The 14,396-nt window shown below is 37.7% G+C and overlaps 2 protein-coding genes across 2 annotated transcripts in view; one reads left to right on the forward strand and one right to left on the reverse strand.

Moving 5' to 3' along the window:
- COMMD1 (copper metabolism domain containing 1) overlaps positions 1-81 on the reverse strand; it is a 160,859-nt gene extending 160,778 nt beyond the window's left edge. The window contains exon 1 of the mRNA XM_067704941.1: positions 1-81. The gene's annotated coding sequence lies outside the window, so the exon portion shown is untranslated.
- Positions 73-13,994, forward strand: CCT4 (chaperonin containing TCP1 subunit 4). Its single transcript, XM_067704934.1, has 14 exons — positions 73-329; positions 3,945-3,997; positions 4,474-4,563; positions 5,497-5,605; positions 6,267-6,409; positions 7,702-7,823; positions 8,173-8,305; positions 9,311-9,450; positions 10,474-10,570; positions 10,653-10,763; positions 10,856-10,986; positions 11,128-11,362; positions 13,436-13,549; positions 13,783-13,994. The coding sequence occupies exons 1-14, from the start codon at positions 203-205 to the stop codon at positions 13,795-13,797; spliced, it is 1,620 nt and encodes a 539-aa protein (XP_067561035.1). The 5' UTR covers positions 73-202; the 3' UTR covers positions 13,798-13,994.
- The last annotated feature ends 402 nt before the right edge of the window (positions 13,995-14,396 follow it).

Raw genomic sequence — 14,396 nt, forward strand, 5'->3', positions numbered from 1 at the left:
CCGGCATGCAGCGGGCAGCCTTCTACGTCACGGCGGCGCCGGGCCTCCAGGGAGGCCCCTTTCCCCGCCTCCTCCTCCCGGCGCCGGCGTAGTTTTCCGGAAGCTTCGAGAAGGCGGTGGGCGCTTATCGTTAGTCCCGGGCCAGGGGGAATCCGCGTCCATCCGTCCTTCCAGAGCTCACGCAGACCCGTCCAAGCTTGCCATGCCGGAAAACATAGTCACTCGGAGCGGGCCGCCCGCCGGGGCTGCTGGCGGCCGCGGGAAGAGCGCCTATCAGGACCGCGATAAGCCGGCCCAGATCCGCTTCAGCAACATCTCCGCGGCCAAAGGTATCGCTGCCCGGCCTAAGCCGTGGCCCTCCGGGCTTAGCTGTGCATTCTCACTCCCAGTCTTGGATGGGCATGATTCGTTTTCTGTTCCTTCGGATGATCCCCTGTGGGCCTCCCATAGAATAAGCTCAGTGCAGGGATCCTCCTGTCTGTTCTCTGCCCATGATTTCCGACCCCGAGTATGGAGGCCTTTGGACTTGCCTTATTCTGCGTCTTAGACGCCCATAATTTTTCTTGCCGGGCCGTGCTGCATTCATTCATCCTATTTAAGAAAGAGGCCGCGGCCCGCATGCAGCGGTCCACTGGTAGAATGTTTGAACAATACTTTTCAGTTTTCTTGTTCTTACTAAAAAGCTTCTTTCGGTACAGCTATTGAAACGAATTCGGGTACACTCTCTGCGCCTTAGATTGGGGCGGGGCCCATTGTACTGGGATGTGGGGAACCAACCGACCCATCTTGTTTGAGAATAATTATGAGGCCGCATTGTGCTTTGATGTCCTCTCTGCACGTGCAACGAGCAAGTAGAGAACAGTTTGGCCTTTGGTGGAATTTAAGAAGTCCTGGGTTTCATTCAGTTACGTTACTTCGTGGCTTTGTGACCTTTAACCAAGGTTTCCTTACTTATAAAATCGGGGAGGGAAAGTTGCCCTTTTTTTCAGAAAGGGAGTTGTGAGGATTAAGATAAGTCGGGTTGAGGTGGAAGAGTCTGGAAGGAAAAGTGAGAACAAATGCTTAGAGATCTTGCCGTTATGTGTATTTGCTACAGTATTTCATTCGGGTTAGAGCATAAGGTGCATGAAGAAATGAGAGGTGAGATCGGAAAGGTAAAGTCGGTCCGAATCTGGAAGGGCCTGGTGTCTTGGAAAGGGTTTTAAAACAACTCGCGCAGCTACAGATTGTTCTTCAGTGTAGTGAGATAGTACCTAACTTGGAGGGTTGCTGTGAGGATTAAATGAGAAAGCATATGAAGAGCCAGATGTATACAAAGTACAGCCTTACAAATATTTGAGGTTATTTGTCTAGGTGACTGAGGGTGTGATGCTGCTGCTGAAAGAAGCAGGTGCGCTGAAGGGAGGATGGTGGAAGAAGAAAGAATAGGTTCTCGTTTGAGCCTAAATGAGTTGAGGAGGTCAGAATGACCAGATGGGTAAATTTAGGAGTCATTTGGAAGTTCAAGAGAGAATATTTACCTGGAAATAAAAGTTGGTGGATAGTTATCTAGGGAGCATAGTTGAAACTTAGATTTATTACATTAGAAACAAGATGTTAGATAAATTCTGGGGCTGTTGGAGGGGGGTGGGCAAGAATGCTATATAATATGGTAGATTTTCAACAAACAAGGAGGATACAAGATGGGACGTTTACTTTGGTAGCTTTTGAAACATCAGTGCACAGAGAATTAAAACTGAACGAGGGAGGTATGCATATAGGAAGAAAAGGCCATCTATTTACCTATAAACATGACCCTTACATCTTAAGTGAGGAGAGCTTGTGGAACTAAGGGCCACTCGTAGTCTGTCCAAGTCAGGCAAAACCCTACAAACTGGTTGAGAAAACGTTTTGCCAGATGCATCTTTAGCGTAATTCATGGAGCCAGTTTTTTATTTTGCTAATAACCAAAAAGTATATTAAGTACCATTGGTTGATGATATCAAAACCACACACACAAAAGTAGTAGTGGTCGTTTAGTACTATTCAGCACAAGTCATTTAACATATAATTGTGTACTACTACACAGTGTGTTAAACTTCAAACACTTTCAGAGGGGTAATCAGTCTAGAATTTTTTTTATTTTTTGCACAATGTGTCTTTCTAGAGTCTTCACATAGATGAATATAAGGGCGCATTCTTAAAATGAATTGGTCTGCTTGTAGAATTGTGGCCATGTGGGTCCGCTAAAATCACCTGAAAGGGTAAGGATGGCTGAATAATTAGGAAATGCAGCCCCAAATTATGAAATAATTAAGTAGAATATAATTCTTAAACTATACCAAATATTTTCTCTTACTCTCTTTAAGATTATGTTTTTTTTAAATTATTACTATTATTTTTTGTTTTGGATGCATTAGGTCTTCGTTGCTGTGCGCAGGCTTTTCTGGCTTTTCTCTAGTTGCAGCGAGCCGGGGCTACTCGTCATTGCATTGAGCAGGCTTCTCATTGCGGTGGCTTGTCTTTGTTGCAGAGCACGAGCTCTAGGCGCGCGGGCTTCAGTAGTTGCAGTGAGAAGGCTCTAGGGTGTGCGGGCTTCTTTACCACTGCACCACCAGGGAAGTCCAGATTATGCGTTGTTTATACAATGAAGGGGAAGCATTATGCTAGTTGTGGAGTATACAACAATAGGGCACTATCTTAGCCCTTTGTATATGGGGTGAAATGGTATATGAGAAAGGGGAAGGCAGACTTTCCTGGTGGTGCAGTGGTTAAGAATCCACCTGCCAGTGCAGGGGACATGGGTTGAATCCCTGGTCTGGGAAGATCCCACATGCTGCGGAGCAACTAAGCCTGCGTGCCACAGCTACTGAGCCCACGTACCTAGAGCCCATGCGCCGCAACAAAGAGAAGCCACCACAACAAGAAGCCCGCGCACCACAACAAAGTGTGGTGCCCGCTCGCCACAACTAGAGAACCCCACGCGCAGCGATGAAAACCCAAAGTAGCCAAAAATAAATAAAATTAAATCTTTTTTAAAAAAAGGGTGGGGAGATTTAATCGTTTGTCCTGGACCTGTCGCAGTAAAGGGGATCAAGTACATCAATTACAATTTCTCTTAGAAAATAATAAGTGGATCAATAAAATAGAAACATGCTCGTGGACAAGTAATAAGAAGAATGGAGTGGTAGACTGTATGTCCAGAGATGGTTCATAACATAGTAATGATGTCTAAAGACTATGATTTTAGGGGCTTCCCTGATGGTCCAGTGGTTAAGATTCTGTGCTCCCACTGCAGGGAGCGCAGGTTCAATCCCTGCTCAGACAACTAAGATCCTGCATGCCACACGGTGTGGCCAAAATTTTTTAAATAAATAAAAATTTTTAAAAATACTATGATTTTAGATTTAGTTAAGGTTTTGAGGTTTTGTTTTTTTGTGGGGTTTTTGTTTGATTTGGTTTTGGGTTCAAAGAGGTTTTTGTTACTGTTTTTTAAACTGTGGTCCATCCATATACCAGCTTCACATTAGTAAACAAAAGTCTTTGCCCTCAGAAATTATACTATAGTTGGGAGAGACAGAGTAAACAAATAAGCAAATTATATAGTTGTCCTATTATCGCGGCTTGTTTTAAGGAATGGAGAAAATAATACAGTCCTCATTCAGAGCGCATAAGTAGGTTATACCATTTTGATACTTAAAGGAAGATTAGGTGAACCCTCAAAATTTATTTTACCACATGCAGAGTACAAGTGCTATGTATAGTGATTTTATCAACAAAAAGTGAAGCGTCGTACAATTAAAGGAGTAAAATAATTACTGTTTCCAGTAGATTATTATTAGACATTGAATTTTCTTTAGTGAACATGATGAATTGTCCACCATATTCTAATAAGTCCAAAATGATTATTTGAGGGTAAAAATGCTCTTTAAAGGGTCTTGATTTATTTTTTTTTCTGTTTACAGCCGTTGCTGATGCTATTAGAACAAGCCTTGGACCGAAAGGAATGGATAAAATGGTGAAAGGCTCAATCATTCATTACTTACTGAGTGCTGCTGTTCATACTGCAAGCGCTCTATAGAGGGTTAAGATGTGCTGTTTAAAAAGTAAAGTGTTAGAAAGGCTTTGAGAGTTCAGAAAGGGATAGATTACTTTGGGATGAATGGGACCTAACTATAATTCATATTTTATTTATGATAATGATTCTTTATAATACCGTTTCTATCCCTTTTTTGGTGTCTCAGTTCCTTCACTTTTAAGTAGGAAAAAACCCAGCTATTTCATTTGCAAAGCTGGAATATTACTGTGTATTCTTAAATCATTATACCAATGTAAGGGAAAACAATTTGAAGTTAAGCACTATGCAAACATAAGTTAACTTCTGTACAAGAAGTGTTCAAATTAGTAGAGCTTTTAGGATTTCACATCAATACTGGATGAAGAAAACAAAATTTTTGAAATATAACTTTCTTTTAAAAAAACCAAACTTTGTAGATTCAAGATGGAAAAGGTGATGTGACCATTACAAATGATGGTGCCACCATTCTGAAACAAATGCAGGTGTTACATCCAGCAGCCAGAATGGTAAGTATAATTTTTAGGTGGGGGTTTTTTAAGTGTATTGTTTGATATTTGGTAAACAGTTAAATTTTTCTTATTTGATCACATGATATTGCTTAAAACATGGTGAAAATTTTTCCTTTTATATGCTAAACAGGCATATTTTTAGGATACATTGTATGTCTAGCATTATATTCTCCATTGCAAGTTGTAATAAAACATGACTCCTTGTCTTTGTTCACAGCAGTGTGCCACACATATGAGGAAGGGAGAAAAACATGAAATTGTACAAATTATTAGTTCAATGGGTGTTAACTGAAAGAGAGCAAAATCATTTTAATTGTTTGCAAAATAAATCTTGTGTTTAAACTTGCACTGACATTTATTTTTAAAAACAGTTTCTAATTCAACTACAGATCATAATAGTGATTGCAGTGTCAAGTGAGAAGTCACCATTTCAGCAAAAACAAATTCCTTAGAAGTTCCTATCTGTTAAAAAGTCTCTTTTAATTAGTTAAAGATGACTGAAAATGAATCAGACTATGCTTCATGCAGGGTCAGTTTAGATAAACTTGGCCAGGGATTTCAAACTGACAATATTCTCTCATCTGAATGCTGCATTTCATAGCTTCTGAGTCTACAGGGTACCCATAGTTCTCTTAAGTACTGGGAAGAAAAAATTTACAACCCTCAGTCTGAACTGGAAATCATAATATAGCTTGTTAGAAAGTATGTAAGTAGAATTTTGCATGCCACAACTATATAGGTTGTCATTTTTAAATGAGACCAAGGTGGACAGCGAATCAGAAGTCAAGTATATTGAATCTTACAGTTTTGATAATAATCAAATTCTATATGTGAACCTCATGGTGAAGGTCATTGATGTTATATTTGAATTAGATGTTACTGGGTTCTCATAGTTCTCATTGAGCAATTTGACATGTTCTGTTCACTTAGCTGGTGGAGCTATCTAAGGCTCAGGATATAGAAGCAGGAGATGGCACGACATCAGTGGTCATTATTGCTGGCTCTCTCTTAGATTCCTGTACCAAGCTTCTTCAGAAAGGTGGGTAGAACATAGGACATGCTTTATTACTGAATAAAGGCAAAAAAATATTAAGTAATATGAGATTTACAATTTAATTTGGAGCAGAATTTTTTAAGCAGGAATTTTTAGATTAAATTTTGGTATATTTACCATATTAATTAGAAATTTTTTTCTTTTTGCTTCTGGGTTTGGTTTTGGGGGGTGTTGTTTGTTCTTATTTGTTTTTGTTTTGGCTAGGTTTCCTTTTGAATGGAACTTGATAAAATTTTCCTTTTCAAAAATGACTGGTTGGTGGTGTACTAAACTTGAGATATAAATGAGAACTGTGATTTAGGAGAAAAAGTATGGGTTCCTGCTTTGGTAAATGGTGTCTAAATGTCATAGTGACTCGCCAGTCACTTATTCTAATTATTATGTAGATTTGTAGAGTTTTGAAAAGTGAAAAATCGGTTTTAGTCTTAAATATCATAGGAGTATGTAATTGATCTATTCCAAATTAAATGGAAATTTAAAAAATATTAGACATATTAGTGGTTAAGGTTATTCAAACCATTATTATTTAAGATTAATTTAAAATTTATGACTACTTTGAAATTTTAATGAACAGAGAAATTTTAAGTCATATCAAATATGAAGTTTATTTGTTACAATTAAATAACTCACCTTTCACAAATGGCAGGGATTCATCCCACCATCATTTCTGAGTCATTCCAGAAGGCTTTGGAAAAGGGTATTGAAATCTTGACTGACATGTCTCGACCTGTGGAACTGAGTGACAGAGAAACTTTGTTAAATAGTGCAGCCACTTCATTGAACTCAAAGGTGAGACAAGCACTATGGGATCATTGTAAAATTACAGTTTAAGGTTCATTAAGAAGCACAACTGTGATTTTTATTTTTATTTATTTATTTTGCGTTGGGTTGTCATTGCTGCCTGCTGGCTTTCTCTAGTTGCGGCGAGCAGGGGCTACTCTTCATTGCAGTGCGCGGGCTTCTTATTACGGTGGCTTCTCTTGTTGAGGAGCGCGGGCTCTAGGCGCGTAGGCTTCAATAGTTGCAGCACGTGGGCTCAGTTAACCACTGCGCCACCAGGGAAGTCCCTACACTGTGATTTTTGATGCTGTACAGTTCATAAATGTTAACTCTCAAGAGTGACTAGGTAGCTAATTTGTATAACTGAATTAGTTCAAGTAAAATTTACTCCTTCAAGGCTTTCAGGTAAGTTGTAGTATCTTCATTTTACAGATGGGAAAAGAGGTCTAGTGAAGTTATATAACTTACCCAAGACCCACTAATAAGAGGTAGAGCTGTGATTTGAACCCAAGATAGGGCTGCCCATCATGGTCCATCTCTTACTAATATCTATGCTGCTTTTCTTACCAAACTTAAAGAAGTGATGTAAGTTTAAATTTCTTGGGAACTCATGTCACCTGTTTTCTGTTATGTTGTGTGTCACACCCCCATCCCATTCTTTTTCCTTTTCATCAGCATTATTTATATATTAAGTGGAAAGCTAGATAGTATTAGTGATATTAAGTAATATTATTGATAAATGTCCCCAGAACTAATATAGACAGAATATCATAGTGGTTACAAGCATTGGTCATAGAACCTAGACTGCTTGGGTTTAATGCTGGCTCCACTTAATTAAGCTGTTGCAGGTTTTTCGTGTGAAGGTTGAATGAATATATGAATGTACAGTGCTAAAACCACTGCCTGACATATAATACGTGCTCAATAAATGTTAACCATTAGCTATTTTTGTCAGCCCCTCAGTAATAGGGGTGCACATACATAACATCTGATCATAAATTCATTTTAGATAGGAAACCTCAGCAGAAAATTAACTTGTTCTTTTGGATTTCCTGTAGAATTACTAGTAATCTAGTCAGTCCTGACTACTATATTAATAAAAGAGGAACACAGGCATATGTTTTTATATGGTGACTGACAAACCTGAGTGGAAAAGACAGTTTATATGGAATGTTTTCTCATATGCTCTCCACCCCAGCCAAAAAAATGATTGAGATTACTTCTTGAATACCTTTATCATTAAAAAACTAGGACTTTTTGTGTTACGACACTGACTTTATTTTCTTTTTTAATAATTCTAGGTTGTCTCTCAATATTCAAGTCTCCTTTCTCCAATGACTGTAAATGCAGTGATGAAAGTGATTGACCCAGCCACAGCTACTAGTGTAGATCTTAGAGATGTTAAAATAGTTAAGAAACTTGGGTAAGCATCTCTAATTATAACTTTAATAAAAATTAATTTTGAAAGTAAACATAAGCTCTTGCCAAAAATAAATAAGTTAAATGAAAAGTACATAGGTGAAAGTCACATACACTTGGTTGTTTTGTTTTCATGACAACTTGTGTTAATGTGGGAATTTCAAGAATTTATTTATATTCCCTAATGATGGCAGGGCAGTGGTGTGATTGGAGAGGTTCAGGAATGGGGCACTAATAAATGTGAGTGAGGCTGAAGCACATTTTATCAGACTGATGATTTTTAATCTGTTAGCAATCTATTAAACTTGAAGACTTCCGCCCCTTCATAACTATTTCGTTTTCTTTTTTCTTAGTGGGACAATTGATGACTGTGAGTTGGTGGAAGGTCTGGTTCTTACTCAAAAGGTGGCAAATTCTGGTATAACCAGGGTTGAAAAGGCTAAGATTGGGCTTATTCAGTTCTGCTTATCTGCTCCCAAAACAGATGTAAGTAAAACCAAATGAAATGATTCCTTAGGTGTTTGACTTTTTAATAATGAAATTTTTCTTTTTATAAAAATAGAAAATGCTGATACCAGTGATAAAAAGCAAGGATCTAAAAATAATTAGTAAAATTTAGATAAAAGTAGAAAATGTTGGATGCCACACATGATAAATCTATAATCTCAGTTGGCTATTTACTGAAATTGAGCATTCACTTCACAAATGAAGACAAATAATGATAGGGATGTCTATGAAACAATAAAAATAGGTTATGTGAAAGTGATAGTATAAATGGACTTTCCAGATTCTTTCTAGCTTTCTGAGAACAGAAACCTTTACCCATCCTTCCCTAGCAGGCAGATCTTTTGTCTTTATGTTTGCACAATGGAATTTTAAAACCAGTTTATTACCCACACTCCGAAAACCACCATTTTTTATTATTCCCATATCTATCAGTCATAAGTACCATCCCCTGAAGGAGTGGTTGATCTTTGTCATCTCATTCAGGTTTGCTCTCATTTTACATTGTGTTGGCATACAAGTTTCCTGTTGAGTCGTTTGTTTCCCAGATTTTAACCCACATAAAAACGTTGTTTTGTAGGTCTTTGTATAACAGTATTTGTCCTTCGTAGTTCCTTTCAGCATACCAGTTTTTTTAACAATTCATAGAGTAAAAAGGTTGCAACTGAAATTATTGATATTTCAGTAATGCGTAAATTCATATGAAAAGAACTGACATTCACGAAATAGGATAATCATTCTTATGTTTTATGATCATCAAAAATGTACTTGTAAAAAATAAGACAGCAATTTGTATAGATGAAAGTAAAAAACCTGAGTTAAGTTTTGTGTATACTCCTTTTTCTGAATTTTTTCTGTGCGTGTCTATAATTTCTTGTATGATTTTGGTTGAATTTATACTATACATAATATTTTCATTAAAAGTCTCACTTTTTTGCTTAAGGACTCTTAAAATGCAAATTATTAATACGTTCTTTTTCTGAACAGATGGACAATCAAATAGTAGTTTCTGACTACGTCCAGATGGACCGAGTACTTCGAGAGGAGAGAGCCTATATTCTAAATTTAGTGAAGCAAATTAAGAAAACAGGATGTAACGTTCTTCTCATACAGAAGTCTATTCTAAGGTGTGGGGCTATTTATTTTGTTCACCTCTTAATGATAATTGATTTTGGATCCCTTCTAGCAATTTTTTAAGAAACATTCGAGGTGGGTAAACCACTAGAAATCTGGAATGAATCTGCATTTTAGGATATTGTTGTATTCTGGTAAATGATCTAAAGTGAGTTCTCTTCGTGTTATGATCATTTAAATGTGGGATATATTATCCTTCTAGACCAAGATCCTCACTCTCAAGTAAAAACCTAACTTTAGTCTAAAATTAATTAGCTAGCTAAAATTTTAGAGGCATTTATTTAAAGGTCCATGCAATAGCTTGCCTTGAAATTGTAGAAGTTCTTTTGGGGGGAATGCTGGATAGTCCATGGATTGGAAGAATTCTCCAAAGTTTGAACTGATCCCTTTTTTGTGTGTTTTCAGTGTTTTCTTGTAATAGGTAGACATATTCTCATGTACTATATTAATATGTTATGCCAGAAAGTATTATGGATGCTCTTGATATAGAAACCTTGATGAAGAGTTGGAATACCTGGTTCTAAATACAAGTTATGTAATAGCTAGTAACCTTGAATAAACTGTTCTCAAAGCTCAGTGTGCTTATTTGTAAAACAAGGATAGTAATATCTGCCCTTCAGTATCAAGGGTTGTCAGGAGGATCATTGCAGGTAATTTGTGTAAAAGTGTATAAATTTGTGGAGTCTTGAATTACATCATACTTAATTTCTAAATTCATAAAGCATCAATTGTTAATTATCAGTTATACTTATTTAGTATTAAGAAAAATAATTTTTATTGTGTGTTTTACAAATGGTGTCGTTGGGATATGTTTTAAATATTCATTAGAAATCTTATTTAAGAATTTTGAGGTCATAAACTTGGTAAGCTGTTTAAAGCATCTTCCTTCACAAATAATTTTTTAAATCATTGGCTATTTAAACAACAGTAAAATTACTAAAACCGTAAAAAAGGAGTTGAACAGCAAAGTTTTTTTCTAACCTAGTATTGACATAATCACTGATTTTGTATTTTAGAGATGCTCTTAGTGATCTTGCATTACATTTCCTGAACAAAATGAAGATTATGGTGGTTAAGGATATTGAAAGAGAAGATATTGAATTCATTTGTAAGGTAAAATATTCTTAGTATCTGTATGTGTGAAAATGTTCACTATTCAGACTTCTCAATTTGTGTATACCACTATTTTTCTCAGACTATTGGAACCAAACCAGTTGCTCATATTGACCAGTTCACTGCTGACATGCTGGGATCGGCTGAGTTAGCTGAGGAGGTCAGCTTAAATGGTTCTGGCAAACTGATCAAGGTAGCAATATTAAAATTAAGCTTCTATTTGCCTGGTTTTTTTTTATTTGTTTTAATCCTTCAAATACCTAATTAGGAGTTTGTTTACTAAAGATTACAGGCTGTGCAAGCCCTGGAAAAACAGTTACAATCGTTGTTCGTGGTTCTAACAAATTGGTGATTGAAGAAGCTGAGCGTTCCATTCATGATGCCCTATGTGTTATTCGCTGTTTAGTGAAGAAGAGGTAATATTAAATTACTGTGTAACATTTTGAACATAAAAACTTGGGTATTTTTATTATTAAGGTATAAATACTAAGTTATTACTTTTAAAAAATAGCTTTCTGTTGGATAAAATAAGCTAAAAATATATTTGTGAATTTCAGGGCTCTTATTGCAGGAGGTGGTGCTCCAGAAATAGAATTGGCCCTGCGGTTAACTGAATACTCACGAACATTGAGTGGTATGGAATCCTACTGCGTTCGTGCTTTTGCAGATGCTATGGAGGTCATTCCGTCTACACTAGCTGAAAATGCTGGCCTGAATCCCATTTCTACAGTAACAGAACTAAGAAACAGGCATGCCCAAGGAGAAAAAACTACAGGCATTAATGTCCGAAAGGTAATAATTTAATCTTTAGTTACTGCAGAAAATGTTGATTATTATAAAATACTAAAAGCTTCATAATTGTCAAATGAAAGGCTTTGTAATCAAAAATAGAGTTAACCTTGGATTTAAGTATAAGACCTGCAGGTTAATTAATGTATGCCATCTAGTGAGAATGAAGATTATGCCTTAAGTCAGAAGTATTGTTCATTAAGTCTGCCATCTAATGGTTGTACAATTTTTAACAAGTTACGTAGTCTGTGCTTCAGTTTTCTTGGTTGTAAAAACAGGGACTATTAATAGTTCCCTCATAGGCCTGTGAGGATTAAATGCATTACTAATTAGAAAGTTCTTACAAAGATGCCTGGTGTGTAGTCAACCATTGCTGCTGTTGTGAGCACCAGCCTAGTGTAGTTGTATAGGTTAAACACATAGAACAATAATAATTTCCCCTTTTGTATTAATGTTTTATGTCTCCTTTTATTGAGATGACAAATAATATGTAATGGAAAAAAATTGACAATCCAAGATGATATTTTTGGAATGGTTACAGAACTCAAAGGAGGGCACTACCTGGTTAGGGAAAGTTTCATGAAGCTGCAGCCTTGGTTGGTAGGGAATGAAAAAGTTTCAGATGGGGAAGCAGTGGTTTACAGGTAAGAGGGACCAAGAAGTTACTCATTTTGTCTAGAGCAGAGGCTATATGATGGTCATACAGTGGACTTTAAGATTGGAAAGATCAGATAAAAGCTAGAATGAGGAGTCCTTTAAGTTGTTGAGACAGGCATGGGTGTTTGTGTTTTTTTGTGTTTTAATTCCAGTAGTTGGGAGCCACTAAAGTTTTTTTAACCAAGAGGCTAAGGTGCTGAAAAGAGTATTTTAAGGAGGGAAGAATGGAGATAGGTTCACCTGTTATGACCATCACCAGTAATCCTAGGTTAAAGGTGACTAGGATAGTGGCAGTAGGAATCTAAAAGTGGGAAGTGAGAATGACGTAAAAGCAGGGTGTAGAGCAGACATGTCCAAATTCAGAATTGGGAATCAGATAATTTAAAATCTTATAACTTTTTTCTTTAACTGAAATATAGTTGATTTATAATATTGTGATTCAGGTGTACAGCAAACAAATCTCATAATTTTTAATAACTATGATCATCTACGTAATTTTTGCCAGGATACTCTTTATTTTTTTATATTTTAATAAATTTTTTTTTTAAGATGTTGGGGGTAGGAGTTTATTTATTTATTTTTGCTGTGTTGGGTCTTCGTTTCTGTGCGAGGGCTTTCTCTAGTTGTGGCAAGTGGTGACCACTCTTCATCGCGGTGCGCGGGCCTCTCACTATCGCGACCTCTCCTGTTGCGGAGCACAGGCTCCAGACACGCGTGCTCAGTAGTTGTGGTTCACGGGCCCAGTTGCTCCGCGGCATGTGGGATCCTCCCAGACCAGGGCTTGAACCCGTGTCCCCTGCATTAGCAGGCAGATTCTCAACCACTGCGCCACCAGGGAAGCCCCTATTTTTTATTTACTTATTTTTGGCTGTGTTGGGTCTTCATTGCTGCACGTGGGCTTTCTCTAGTTGTGGCGAGTGAAGGCTATTCTTTGTTGCAGTGCGCGGGCTCATTGTGGTGGCTTTTCATTGCAGAGCATGGGTTCTAGGCGCGCGGGCCTGAGCAGTTGCAGCACGTGGGCTCAGTAGTTGTGGTTCACAGGCTCTAGAGCGCAGGCTCAGTAGTTGTAGTGCACGGGCCGGCATGTGGGATCTTTCTGGACCAGGGATTGAACCCATGTTCCCTGCAATGGCAGGCAGATTCTTAACCACTGCGCCACCAGGGAAGGCCCTTTGCCAGGGTATTTTTAACTAAAAGATGCTTATAAGGAGTTGTTTTGGAGTTAGGCTTGGAATTCAATTTTTCCAAATTTTAGTTGAAATACAAGCTACAGTGTAGAGAAGAGCTTAGTAGAGAGTATCTGACTCTTGACTAGACTAAGGGAAAACTAAGTTTGAGAGGCCTTGAGGTTTACTGGTAACTGTAGTTGGTGATACGGATCAGTTACAAACACTAAAAGCAACTTGTACTGGTTTGCAGGGTGGTATTTCCAACATACTGGAGGAACTGGTTGTCCAGCCTCTGCTGGTTTCAGTCAGTGCACTGACTCTAGCAACTGAAACTGTCCGGAGCATTCTGAAAATTGATGATGTGGTAAGTATATACAGGTCGTGAATTTCCCTACAAGGTCAGAAAGGCATATTTTTGAAGAGTTGGGGTTGGGGGCAGTAAACGTTGTTAGTTTGCTAGTCTGGGTGAAAACAGTTCATACTTCTAGTCTTTTTTCACCTATAAAAATAGGGAGATTTGGATAACCACCTTAAACATCTTCCATCCTTAAAATTCTGTCCTTACAGGTTTTGAAATCTAAGTTTTTCTCTTTTCAGGTAAACAGTCGGTAACATGGATAACACTGGCTGACTGGTACCATCATGGCCACTAATAGCGCAGCTGGAGTGGAAGAGCACCTTGGCATTCCTTGTTGTTTGGAAGATTGTTTCCTTTATGAATTTCTGGGCCTGGTTTTCCAGCTGGCATTTGCTTCAAATTGTATTGACACAGTTTGATGAAAACATTAAAAATATGGTTTCAAAGGGCAGATTAATTGATTGCGCTCCTGCATTACCCCCACTGCCCTGCCCTCACAACCTCTGTTACCTCTGATCCTCTTGAGAAATCTGTATAGGAAGGGAAAGAAGACTTCGCACTTACCTGTTAACTTCCTTACGGGCTTAATCCTGGGTACTTTTAAGTTTTCGGTTAGTTTTTTAACAGAAGTATTGAGAAGGAAAAATGGCCCAGTATGCTCATCACCCTGATAAATCCCTGCTTACAGTAATATATATGCTGTTTGAAAAGTTAACAATACAGAAGAAAAGTGAAAAATGAAAGTCTTTCTCGTGCCAATCCCTTTCTCCAAGAATAACCACTGTTGTGTTGATTGGGATTCCTTCTAAAAATAAAAATGTAGCAGATCTTACTTGTACAAGAAGGATTCGTA

The sequence above is a fragment of the Pseudorca crassidens genome, chromosome 14 (assembly GCF_039906515.1).
Source record: "Pseudorca crassidens isolate mPseCra1 chromosome 14, mPseCra1.hap1, whole genome shotgun sequence".
NCBI classification, from domain to species: domain Eukaryota; kingdom Metazoa; phylum Chordata; class Mammalia; order Artiodactyla; family Delphinidae; genus Pseudorca; species Pseudorca crassidens.

What these genes read in the sequence shown, in the direction of transcription:
- CCT4 (XM_067704934.1), top strand. Translation starts at nt 203, where the DNA reads ATGCCGGAAAACATAGTCACTCGGAGCGGGCCGCCCGCCGGGGCTGCT. An exon ending in TACATCCAGCAGCCAGAATG is followed by an intron (nt 4,564 to 5,496) that starts GTAAGTATAATT and finishes CTGTTCACTTAG; the next exon opens with CTGGTGGAGCTATCTAAGGC. An exon ending in TATCTGCTCCCAAAACAGAT is followed by an intron (nt 8,306 to 9,310) that starts GTAAGTAAAACC and finishes TTTTCTGAACAG; the next exon opens with ATGGACAATCAAATAGTAGT.